The sequence below is a fragment of the Cetorhinus maximus genome, chromosome 20 (assembly GCF_964194155.1).
Source record: "Cetorhinus maximus chromosome 20, sCetMax3.hap1.1, whole genome shotgun sequence".
NCBI classification, from domain to species: Eukaryota; Metazoa; Chordata; class Chondrichthyes; order Lamniformes; family Cetorhinidae; genus Cetorhinus; species Cetorhinus maximus.
Genome location: NC_135898.1, coordinates 78,037,309 through 78,051,028, shown reverse-complemented (window position 1 = coordinate 78,051,028; position 13,720 = coordinate 78,037,309). Strand labels below are relative to the sequence as shown.

Here is a 13,720-nt window from a genome sequence, read left to right as displayed (position 1 = left end):
TAGGTGCATCACAACTGACCTTTATGAGTATGGCAGAATTGCCTTTGTTTCTGCTTTAGAAGCTAGGAAATCAAGCAGACTATTTAATATAGCTTATAAAGGCAAGGAGAAATACTATATGACAACCACAATTTTCCTTTTGAATTTTGGATTGGCAAGATGTCCAATATTGAAATGACAGTTCTGCATATGCACAACTGGAACAACCTAAGTTGGTGACAAGACACTGGTACCCATGCACCATTGTAATGTAGTTCATATCTAAGTGAAACTTTAGAGGATGAGGCAATCAGAGCAATTCCACATATTGGACATCATATACCCTCTCTAGCCCTCCAGTTGAAGTCCATAATCCACAGAACAAGAACATCATAAAAGTACATGTGCAAATTCAACAAGACAACAAGCAGATAGAGCAAGTGATTAAGCAATTAGAAAATTATGAGACAAGTCATTGCTCAGATTGCAGTGTTGATAATTCTGGTTGTGTTATGTTGTGTCAGGAGGTCAATGAAGCAAATTGAAGCAGTACAACAGCAGAAAGAAATATGGAGAGAATTACTAAAATTGTTTAAAATGGATAATTAAATTTTTTAAAAGGCCATCTTGGAACATGCAAGCTGAATAAACCCAGCTATTTTTGATGATTCTTTAGTAATAAACAGATGGGTCAATAGAATCATGGAACTAAAGTTTCACAAAAGATGGTTGCTAGCTGCAGGCAAGAACATGGAATAGAACAGAGCTCATTGTGTACAGAATGGGAACCACAAGGTCAGTAATAACTTTGTTGGAATGTTGTAAGCAGGAAAAGGAGAACTAGTATCTCTGCTAAAGTCTAGGTTAATGGGTGCTTCACAGGGGCCATTAACCATCAAGGGCTCCATATGTAAAAACATATCCCTTTGTGTTGCAAAAGCTGCACCTGATAATGGTCCCAATAGTTAAAATAATGAAATAATGGGTCAGAAGATAGAAACTTGCACAAGCAGGACAGTTGTATACATGGCATCACTGTGCTTGCATTTGGGTATTAACCAGTGACTGATTTAGTAAGGCTCATTAGTTCTTGAACTGTAGTAAGGATATAAAAAGGGGAAATTTTGTGCGTGTGTACGAAAGAATGATTGACCTACAGTCATTTAGCATTTGTGAATGCCTATGCATGCTATGTAAGACTGTATTCCGATGAACAATAGAGACCATGCTGGAAAATAATGACCATTCAAAGCCTTTTGTAACTGCTTTTTACGCACGGAGAAGTCAGATTAAGAACATGATACCCTGCAGCTTTTCGAAGGTATGAGTAAAGTCCCGTGGAGACAGCACATAGATCCAGTCACCAAAAAAGTATTCAAGTAATATTTTCTGTTTGTCATCCCAGGTATATTATAAAAATGTGCCTGGTTATTTTCCAGGCTAAAATATCACACCTTGGAGAGCAACTTAAAATACAGAATCTGAAGTATTGAGGGCAGAAGGTGCAGAATACACCCAAAAAACTGTAATAGGCAATAGTCACGAGCTAAAGCAAAATTAAACAAAGTTTTCTGTGGAAATTGTCAATCCTATTCATTACAGGTCTACGTAAATGATATTTACTGTAGTAAATGAACGCCTAAAAATTCTCATGCTATATCATTATAAGAATATAAGAAGTAGGAACAGGAGTAGACCACATGGCCCATTGAGCCTGCTCCACCATTCAGCACAATCATGGTTGATCTTGGGTTTCAACTCTATTTTCCCACCGCTCCCCATATCCCTTAATTTCCTTGGAGACTAGAAATCTGTCCATCCCAGCCTTAAATGTATTTAATGATGGAGCATCCACAACCCTCTGGCATAGAGACTTCTGAAGGTTTACAACCCTTTGAGTGAAATAATTTCTCATCTCAGTCTAAATGAGTAGCCCCCTATCCTGAGACTGCGCCCCTGTGTTTTAGATTCCCTGACCAGCGGAAACAATCTTTCAGTTGACTCTTCTTCTGAAGAAGTCATATGGACTCCAAACATTAACTCTGTTTCTCTCTGCACAAATGCTGTCAGACGTGTTGCATTTTTCCAGCATTTTCTGCTTTTATTACCAATTTAGTGAATCTTCACTGTACCAACTCCATTGCAGGTATATGTTTTCTTAAGTGTGGAGACCAATACTCCAGAGGCCATCGCAATTTTTTTCTTGATGTTATTGGCTACAGTCACTGCCATTCATTTAAGTTTCCTCCCTTAGAGATTAAACAGCAAATGAGTGTGATCTCCAGAACTGGAAGTGACAGGGCTCTGCAGGAACCGTGATTTCACTGAATCAGTATTTTACCATTCTGTGATTTTGTGCAGAAATTGGCTGATTTATAATCTGATCAAATTTCGTGACATGGCTGATCATGTTTAACTCTGGAATGCTAAGAGTTTGAATATTTCTCTGCCGTGGGCAAGCACAACCGTGAGGCACAGTCTGAAAAAAATCCTGTTGTAACCTGAACTCTAAACAATCCCCACCGTTTGACAGCAGTAGAATGGGGTTGTTTTAACTGACTGACCTTGTCACTAGTTATTGGACCACGTGATTTGGGTTTACCAAAAACAATCACTCCTCGGCTGTGACGCCTAAGCAAATGAAACAAGGTTTTACTGAGGCGTGTCTATGAATTTTCCACTACTTTTAAGAAGTTTCTTTTCATTTTTGCGCTACGTGGCAATGGTTTTTTCCAGCATAAACTCTCTTGTCTGTTTCTCGGTGCTGGTCTTTGACTAGGTGACGCAGGTATCGGTTTACAGGTGTGGTAACCAATCCGCTTCAACTTCTCCATCTCCTATTAAAGAAGTTGTTAGTAATCATTGAATCATTTCCCCTTTCACTGCTGGAGAGCTGGTAGGTTTGTTGAAGATGTCAGACTAAATACAGTCGCTGTAAACATCTGCCTCTGCTGCTTGGGGATGTCGAGATGCTTCGTTTACTGGTAGAATCAGCCAGTAACCTTCCTTCTCCAAAATTTGGAACACCCGACCCAATAGCGTCGGTCACTTTTAAAGGTGAGTGTGTTAATATATGACCGAACTATGTATGTACCAAGCTTACATTTTTTTTAAAACTGGCTGTATATCACGGAGTATGGTGCAGTGAAACATGCTTATGATTGTATTAATATCCTTGTAGGTTGCTTGGTTTAATAAGAGTATTATAATTGTTAATTAATTGTTAAAGTTGCAGATAGTGAGGTCTCCGCTCCTCCACCCAAAGCTCCTTTACACTTCTGCGGGATCGATTTTTCTGCTTCTAATATACCAGAACAGAATATTTTACTAAATTATCACTGTTCTATTTACATATACCCACCACCCCCGCCACCATATTCAAATTGAGTATCAAGCTTTGTTGCCTGAAGGTGTGGTCGTCTATTTTTTTTTCTTAATCGGAAAGTTAAGCTTGGAAAACAACTGCTGAAGTTCGTTCTTATGGAATGACTCACTCCTCCTTGAGGATTACTGTACTTTGAGATAGCGAAATATTTTCAGTATATAAACTAACTTCTAACCTTTGTATTTTCATGACGTTTTGCAGAAGTTTACAAAGCTTTCCACTCCTCAGTTAATATAATTTCCATTCTTAGATGGCACGAATTCAATGCAGCTTCCTCCAGTTAAATAAATATGGTTAATGTTCTTAAATACCATTGTATGTAGTGCATATAAAACCACAAAGGAAAGCTCCAGTACAGGAACTTCTCTGACCCAGTTGGTGTAAGCCTGACGAATTTGTTGTGGGCTCCACGGCTATCCAACTTATTTTGGCCTCCCCTATTGTGTACACCAGCAGGACTCCACCGGTAGGAACAAGATAAAGGTATATCCCATTGAAGACTAGGATTGTCTTTTTGCTGAGTTTTTTTTTGGTGGAGGGACCAAGCCATTTTTTTTCCTTTTAAAATAAATGACAAAATGGGGTGCCTTTTACTTGTTGCCTTACTGGACCATAGTGATGTGATTCTTGGCTGGTACTGAATGTTTCTCGCTGGGTGCTTCAATTGGGCTCAGTGTCCCAGGTGAAAAAGGTGCAGATCAGCTGGGTTCCTACTCCTTTTACTGCCCAATCCCCTTCTGGAATATGAAATGAAAGCAGGGTTGGATTTGGCTGTGATTACTCCACCTTAATTTGCCACTCACAACTGAATAATTGATTTATTGAGTTATGGGGAGGGGTAGGTGTGAGGGAGGAGAGAAGGTAAGGGGCAGATGTCTAAAATTTCACCAAAGTTTATTCCTTTAAAAGGAAGAGAGAAAATTGGAACAAGAACTTCCTGAGGGTTTTGTTTTTGATCTGATGAAATGTGTCTGTGTTTTCTGATCTCCAATTTTTTTTTTGAAAATTGGTTATCTGTTCCTGCAAAATTATTTGTGGGCAGCTGAGTATGAATCACCCCTGGTTAAATCTTTCAGTATACATGAGGACTTCTGATGTCTTGTAAAATTAAAATTCAACACCTTTTGAATAATAACCATGTCTGTCTTCATTTCTTCACAATATTTTCATCTGTAATCTTGTGCAAGCATACTTAAGTTTGCAGTTGTTAACGCCATTTTCATAAAGCCTGTCCTATAAAGCAAATACTTTTTTGTAGAAACGTTAGCAATTTTTGGAAAACATCCTAGTTATAAGCATAATTGCTGGTGTAAAATTTCCACTGACTTGACCCTTCCCTCCCTGCTCCCCCCTCCCCCCAATCCTCCTCCTCCAATCCTAGATTTGATCCTAATGGTTGAAGCCTCAGTACATATCTATCTTGTTCCTCCATCAGTATGTAGCTGCAACAAAGTTTTCAGTATAATGAGTAACTTGGATTCAGTATGGGGCATATAACTCATGCAATGCTACCCAAGATAAATTTCTACTCTGTTCTGTTCTCAGAAATTTGGAAGTTGAACATATCTTTACAACTAAGCAAGTTTTAAGTCACTTAAAGGGGTTTTTGCTGAAATTATATCTGTATTTTTTAAATGCTGAATTCAATATGTACATGTATTTGTCACAAACACTTTCTTCCTCTTTGCATTAAAGGCTCCCATTTCATTGGACCAGAATGCCATCTTTGCAAGTGCCTGGGAGAGAAATTTTGTCAAATTTAATATTGATTCTGGAAATGAAAATGTATCTTGAAGGGCTATAGGTCTAATCTGTTTAATTGTGCAGTCTGTGTTCAACATGTGAGCAGTATGATATTCATTTTCCAGTTGCTTTTTGTTTTGGGTTGGGTATTGTTAAGCAATATGCTGCTGCTTATGTAGATTTCCCAATCCACCGGTGCTTCAGTATGTCACAATGTTAAATGAGAACAGCTGAGATTAACAATTGAAGTGGTCATTTATGATTAAAATACATCTTTTTTGATTAAACATTTTTAATAGAATAAGCTTGAATAAGATGATTTGAGAAAAAATCTGCTGTAACTTGGATCAGATGGTAGTGTTTTCCATCTTTTCTCCAGAGTCTCAAGGCACATCTTGTGCCAATTTTTATTCTTCAACTGGCCCTCCAGTCATAGTAGATGTGGTAATTCCTTATAGATGACAAGAGCTTGCTTGTGGAGATTTTTTTAAAAACCCATATGTTTAACAATTATCTTTATTATTAAACAAGTCCCCCTTTACTTCCACACCATTGCCTTCTGTGCATATCACAGGGTATGCTCTCCTACAATATACTTACTATTGAAGCTGGTCTGGACTATTTGTCACCCTCTGGTCAACAACTGCAGAACACATCAGGTCTCAGCTTTAGTCTGTTATTAATAATGGTGCATTTGTCTTTCACAGCTGCATCATTATGAATTTTTAAGAAATATAGAATCTGCAGGCAATACTGAACACTTTTTTAAATCTCTGATCTAATACACATAGATTCAGAAATATTTTGTATACAAGTTGCTGAGGACAAGATAGAATATAATTTAAAAATAAAGGAAATGGAGAGAATTAAAATAGGAAATTCATTATTCACTGTATTGTACATAGTGAAATGTAAATTTGTCTGCAAAGAAGCCCTTAGAAGTTTTTGAGTTTGGAGATGTTTGTCTTTCTTGCTCATCAATTGTCATGTGATTTATAGGGCCTTTTTATGTCATCTTTACAATATCTTTCCATTTGTAATTTAATGGGACTACTGAATTATTTCTGTAGTTGTGTAATTGCAATAGACTAATCCACAAACATAAATCCACCCTTGAGTGAGGATCTTAACATATCCTATAAGTCTATCCCCTCACTGGAACAGATGAGATATCAATCTGATTCTTCACAAATTAATAAGCACACTGTACATTACTGCTGAGATGTGTTCATGAATTGTTACAAGAAAATGAACACAATAGCAGGGAAAGCAAATTGTACATCCAAATAAAATCTGTATAAATAAGCTTTAGGTGGCTCTGGTACAGTTCCTGGTCTGGTTATAAAGATTTTTTTCCCTATCCAACCTATTGCCATATGATTTTTAGAGTATTGCGTATCCCAGGAACTCTAACTACTTTTGCCAGGATCCCACTTCACAAACCAGCTAAGAATGAATTACTTATACTTTGGCATATGAACGTGCCAAGTTGTGTTGATGCATGCTTATATATCGGAATGTGAAGTAAATATTGTAATTAGTATGCAATTGGGCTCCCCTTTAGATTGTTACAAAAGTCCAAATGATGCTGCTATATTTCTGGACAGGGTACCAGAATGATATGAGTAAGATTGATATATTGGAACCATGGTCAAATTCATACTATTTAACATTTGTCTTTTAGGTCATTTCTTAAAATATTAATGTCTTGTTTCCTACCTGGAGGCCCTCAACATGGCTTGCTCTGCATTTAAGTAATATACAATTGTGACACATTTTCGACTCTTTCCAGGTGAAAAGAAAAAAACCAAGTCAATTGACAATGAATTGAACCCAGTGTGGAATGAGGTAAGAGCAAATCTAACCCCTTTTTTAATATATTAAAAAAATTCACCTGGTAACAGATATTGCAGAGTGTGAAGGATATAATTTAGTCTTGGAGTCCAATAGAGATTTATATTGCTGCTGTTTTCTAATTGTGTTGTGTCTGGACATCTTGGGTCTCGTGCCTTTTTGTAATAATTCTTCATCATTCTGAATGTGACTAGCAAAACATATATATCCTCCGAAATAAGCTTCACATTTGAGGAAAAACTGAGAATTAATGAATCCATCAGGATTAAGTGCTGATTAGATGTTTCTGCCTATTTTCAGATAACAATAGATAATTAACAACATCATTAAAGTTCACCACTTTCCTTTCAAACATGTCAGTTATTCAACATTTGTTAACATGGAGATTGTCCTAAGTTTCTTCAATAATAGACTATATTAGGGATTAACTTTTGTTGACCATTGCCTTATTTCTCTCTCTACAGAAAATTGAATTTGATTTGAAGGGCGAGTCCCTAAATGCTTCTTCATCGATTCTTGTTGTGGTTAAGGACTATGAGACAATTGGAAAAGACAAGTATGTATTTTCGTAGTTAATTTTGTGTATTCATTGTTAACTTTAATTCTAACATTGGAGTTCTATCCTGAAAGACCTGTATCTCTGTTAATGCAACAATTGGCCAGTGTTACAATGTTGTTTTTGTAGTACAAATGTCTGGCATCACAAGGGTTAACTTGGGACTAGGTACAAAACTGCCCACAGTGTGATTATAAAGCAGCATAGGACCTAAGTCTAGAGGGCAATCTTGCAGTGGACAGATGTGTGTTGAAGCAAGCATAGAGACAGCTCCTAGCTTAGACCTTATAACTATATACACTTATGCAGTGTAAATGGTTAAACACTTACTGTTAAATTATACGGGACTCCGAATCTCACGAGACCTATTGAACTCTACACAACTTCTTACAACAGTTTTCTTGAGGTATTTTATGTGGAGTGGCATTCTTGACATCAAATTCTATATCACATGGGAATGTTACAGTCCTCCCTGTAGAGGCCAATAATTTTTTTTAAAAGATTAATTTCCCATAACTGGAAAAATCTCACCATAAGCTTTCATGTTTTAAGACTTCTACTGTAACTAACAAACTAAAATCAACATGGACTATAAATTTACTTAATAGGCAAATAGTACTCCAGTAAAGGAACTTTGCCATTAACTAATTAACACAACAGAAATACTTTATGCAGTGTCTCCAGTAGATACGTAGCCTTGAAGATTCCATCTTCTTCCAGCTTTTCAGTCAGCCCCTTGCCATGCAAGGGCAAGACTTCTAGTGTCCTCTGAAAGTCACTCCACTCATTCTTCTGAGTAACCTGAAATGACTTCAGCAGCAAGGCCCAATCTAGCAATTCCTTGGTTCTTAAATAAACACGACTTGGGGCAATTTGAACAGAGAATCAGTTCCCACCAACATCCTGCTTGGTGGCTAACACAAAAAACCTACTCTCTTGTAGAAATGCACATTTACTAGTCTTTCATTGCTGTCTATAGAACATTTTTTTGTGCAAAATGGCTGCTGCATTCACCTACACAAATAATTAAATTTCAAAACAACTATTACATGTGCAATTATGTAAAACTGGAAGTTGTCAGTTTTGATATTTAGGGAGATTTTTTTTTTTTCATTCTTGTCCTCTGAATTCCTGACTGGCACGTTGAGATCAGTTTGATGGATTTCAGCAATGTTCAATGCCAATGATGTAAATTTGGGCTTAATCAATGACCTAGATCTTTGTGCTTGTAATGATGGTGCAGACCTGAAGTGGCTAGTTCGATAATTGATGCATTGGTTTTAATTTCCTGAAACTCCCTAGATTCGGGAAAAGTTTCATTAGATTGGAAGATAGCAAATGTAACGCCATTATTCAAAAAGGGAGGAAGACAAAGCGGGAAACTACAAGGCAGTTAGCTTAACATCTGTCATAGGGAAAATGTTAGAAGCTATTATTAAAGAAACTATAGCATGGCACTTGGATAAGTTCAAGGCAATCAGGTGGAGTTGACATGGTTTTGTGAAAGGGAAATCATGTTTAAGCAACTTATTGGAGTTCTTTGCAGAAGTAAAATGTGCTGTGGATAAAAAGGAACCGGTGGATATATTGCACTTGGATTTCCAGAAGACATTTGATAAAGTGCCTCATCAAAGGTTATTACTGAAAATAAAAGCTCAAAGTACAGGAGATAACATATTGGCATGGATAGAAGATTGGCTGGCTAACAGGAAGCATAGTAGGCAAAAATGGGTCTTTTTCAGGTTGGCAAGATACGAGTGATGTGCCACAGGGATCAGTGCTGGAACCTCAACTGTTTACAATTTATATAAATGGCTTGGATGGGATGATTTGCAAATTTGCTGATGACACAAAGATAAGTAGGCGAGTAAGTTGTGAAGAGGATATAAGGAGGCTAGAAAAAGATATAGGTTAAATGAGTGGGCAAAGATCTGGTAAATGGAGTATAATGTGGGAAAATGTGAAATTATCCATTTTGGCAAGAAGAATATAAGAGACATGTTATCTAAATGAGCGATTGCAGAGCTCTGAGATGCAGAGGGATCTGGGTGTCTTAGCGCATGAATTACAAAATCTAGTATGTAGGTACAGCAAGTAATTGGGAACCTAATAGAATAGAATGTTATCATTTATTGCAAGGGGATTTGAATACCAAAGTAGGGAGGTTATGTGTCAGTGTACAGGGCACTAGTGAGACCACATTTGGAATACTGTGTACAGCGTTGGTCACCTTATTTAAGGAAGGATATAAATGCATTGGAAGCAGTTCAGAGAAGCTTTACCAGACTAATGCCTGGAATGGGAAGGTTGTTTTATGAGAAAAGGTTGGACAGAGTAGGCTTGTATCCGCTGGAGTTTAAAGGAGTATGAGGCGAAACATAAGATGCTGAGGAGTCTTGACAGGGTGGATGTGGGGAGGATGTTTCCTCTTGTGGGAGAATCTAGAGGCTGCTTATTTAAAATAGAGATGAGGCAAAGATTTTTTGAGTGTCATGAGTCTTTGCCTCTACCACCTTTTTCAGGAAGAGTTCTAGAGTCTTTGAATATTTTTAAGGCAGAGGTGGATAGATTCTTAGTAATCAGGGGTAGGCAGGATGCAAATCTGAAGTTACTGTCAGATCAGTCATGATCTTATTAAATGGTGGAGCAGATTCAAGGGGCTGAAGGCTTACCCTTGCTCTTTGTTCATATAGACCTCAGAAGTTGCACTTGCACAGTTAAATGTAGGAATCCAGAAGTTTTTATTCATTCATGGGATGTAGATGCCTTTTAGTGAGGCCAGCTTTTATTACCCATCCCTAATTGCTTTTGAGGGAAGTGGTGGTGAGCTGCCTTCTTGAACTGCTGCAGGTATGTGGTGTAGGTATACCCATTGTGCTGTTAGGGAGGGAGTTCCAGGATTTTGACCCAGTGACAGTGAAGGAATGACGATATGTTTCCAAGTCAGGATGGTGAGTGGCTTGGAGGCAAACTTCCAGTTGGTGGTGTTCCCATCCATCTGTTGCCCTTGTCCTTCTAGGTGGTAGTAGTCATGGGTTTGAAAGGCGCTGTCTATGGAGCCTGTCAGTGATTCTGCTCTGCTCCATGGGGTGCACTGTTGAAAATCCCATAGACTGAAATCATGGAATTGATGGAAAATTCCCAGTTTTATTTGTGAAATGTCAAATTTCTCCATGGATAAAGTTCAACACCTTTGGTCTTTAAAGTTTGATATTTGAGCTTCTCCCTTTTTATCCCATGGTGCCAATTTTTCATTTGCTCTGTGCAAAATGATGTTAAAATCTGTAGAACAATTCCTGATTTGCTGTCTGAGAATTCTTACCCTGCTTGCTAACATGGTTGTTGGTCTCCTGGAGGTCCCCCTTGACTTGGTACCAGATTCAAATTGATGTCAGGAAAGGTGAAATCTGTGCCACAGAGATTGCTGGACCTTTGTAGACATCCTTCTTTGAGGTCAACAGCAAGCACAGCTGCTGACTCCAGGCCAAAATGTTTCAGATTTGGAGTCAAGTGCTCCACAGTAACTACTACAGCCATCCTTTTCTGAACTTTTGAAATGGCCCTATCATAGGTGATCTGGGATTGAGGCTGGATTGATGTTGTATCATTTTTAAGTCTTTTTAATTTGCGTTAAAAATTCATGTATTCCAGCTCAGAAGCTAAAAAATGTCTTGAGTTCGTAATGTTTCCTCATCCGTGCCCATGGACACCTTCAAACCCCCATCACTGAGGTTAGCTCAGATCATTTCTCCTTCCTTAGCATCTACATCTGCCAATCCCAGTACATTCTCCTTCCCCTGGTTCCTTCACCAGCTTGGTGCCAAACACCCAATTCTCTAACCTTCTACCTATCATAACAGCAATACTGCTGTCAACTGACTGCACACTCCCTTCTCATCACCACGATCCTAATGTTGGATGTTCACAGACTTGTGCAAACCTGGTACATAACTAATCTTGTAAATCACTTTTTACCTATGTTGAGCATCAAGACACTATCTAGCTATTGAGTTAGTACACAAGGCATTCAGGCATAAACCGGAAAATCAAGATGTTGGAAAATCAAGATGTTGAGCATTACTGTGCCTCCCCTTCTCACTCTAGTATCATCATGGAGGTTTGGGTCAAACCATGCTTCCTTTTCTTCATGACCAAACCCTCTTCAAACTCACATCATCTGTCCCTCTTCACCCTCGCCCATCACTGAATGTAAGGACTTGTATGCATCCCTTCATCTCAAATACTGAGACTGTGTGGCATAGCCACTTTTGTCCCCTTTTTTCACTTATCTACCCTTTCAACTCCTACCAACCCTGCCAAATTTTGCTGGAAAACTAGGAGAACCATCTTGAGGTATCTTGATCCTCACCCTGCACACGGCCTTTTGATCTGTATACTTGCACCATCATAAGCTGCTACTTTACTCAGGCACTTGTTTTCTTCCTTTCAAGATTCCATCAACATCGCTTACTTCATCTGTCCTATCCCTCATAACCATCCAATCTCTAACCTTGCTTGCCTCTTAAATGCAAGCTCTTTCTCTATTATATAATGTCTGATTACATTTCAGCATTAGTGGCTGTGCATAAAAGTAATTAATCTGGACAAATGTTGCAGCTAAATTGGGCACAGAAAGATCTCACAAATAACAAACAAGGTTAATGAGCATTTATTATGTTTTTGATGATAATTGAGGAAAAATGTTAACCAGACATTGAGAATTCCCTGATTATTTTTGTGCTGAGAGGAGAACAGGCGTTTTTACTGAACTAATTAGTGAGGTCTCAGTTTAGCTGCCACCTTGCTCACAAATGGGTTTAAAAAAAAATCAATAGTGGCTGCAAATGCAGCATGTTTTTATTTTAATCCTTTCATTGAATTTTGTGATTGAGAACCAACAGAGGATGGTATGGTCAATGTTATAGGAGTTGTTTGGTTCCACACTTTCACAGCTTATGCAGCCTGAGCATCTCCAGCAATGGTTTCTGCTTCTACATATCTCATGAATACATAGCTCAATGATCCCTCTGTGGCTTTTTCTTAAATCCACTTGTAGCCCTTGCAGTGATTACATCTGCTGACATGGCATAAATGGGAAGCTGAATCTGATGTATTCAACTGTACTTCTTCACTGCTTCCCTTGGCCATCTTAATGCTGTCAAGTGCCTGTTTGACATTTTAAGTTGTGGATTGGCCAGAAAGACCCAAGAGTGTATAGTACCACCTCATGTTCCCCCACCAATCCTACTCTACCTGCCTTATGTGCAATCTGAACATCCTTTTGTACCCAGATTCCCGGCTTCAAGTATATATTCTATCAGTTTCTAAAACTATAATTTTATCTTTACAACAATGACTAACTTGTCCATCCTTTTCTTCATCTCCTGATTGGCTTATTTTTATTTTTAAAATATTTTTCTATTTCTCAAACTGCAATTTATCTAGAGTCTGGCTATCTGCATTCATCACTCCCATCTCTGCTGCTCTATACTGGTCCTCTGCCCCAATGTATTGAGTTAAAATCTTTGTCCCCTGTATCACTCAACAGCTTCACCTTGTAATCCAAGCTTGCTCCCTTCCAATGCCCACTGGTCTGTTAACTCTGGCCTTTTATGCATTGAGGTTGAACTTACAGCTGACTTGAGCGTTCTGACCACCACACACACCCCCCCCCCCCCCACCCACTCCCTTCTGGCTCTACCATAGGTACTGCCTGTGTGGTCATTACACTCTGCCCCTCTAGAATTCTCTACAATGTCTTTTAAAAATTGCCACTTGCACTCTTGCTGCTTCAAAGCCCTTTCCTTCAAATGTATCCTCGGTTTTCCTGCATCCTAGCCCCTCCGTTTCTTCCCCTTTCTCTGATTTTGTTTTTTTGCCTGTTGATTCCTCCTTCCCCCTTGGGAATTTTGAAATGGTTTCCTGTATATGAGTATCACACAAATGCATGTTGCTTAAACTGTTATTAGATGCGGATCTCAAGTCTGTGCAATTTAGCCAATATTTTTGGTAACTATCTCAGCAATGTTTGCCTCTTTAGCTTGACTGTTTTCAGGATAGAATTGAACCATTTCTGCTTACAATACAGTCTTTCCACCTCAGGTGGTAATGGTCAATAAATTTGGCACAGCACCTTTCTTTGAAGATGTAAAGTGAAGTACTAGTGTTTAATTTTCTGTCTGAAATTGGCATTTAAGAGTGGG

The 13,720-nt window shown here is 38.4% G+C and overlaps 1 protein-coding gene across 1 annotated transcript in view; it reads left to right on the top strand.

Annotated features, from left to right (window-relative positions):
• Positions 1–2,611: 2,611 nt before the first annotated feature.
• The window catches only part of myofl (myoferlin like), a 223,362-nt gene continuing 212,253 nt past the window's right edge, over positions 2,612–13,720 (top strand). The window contains exons 1-3 of the mRNA XM_078564961.1: positions 2,612–3,036; positions 6,900–6,955; positions 7,426–7,517. Coding sequence (XP_078421087.1) covers positions 2,949–3,036; positions 6,900–6,955; positions 7,426–7,517 — 236 coding nt within the window. The 5' untranslated portion in view covers positions 2,612–2,948. The remainder of the gene's footprint in view (positions 3,037–6,899; positions 6,956–7,425; positions 7,518–13,720) is intronic.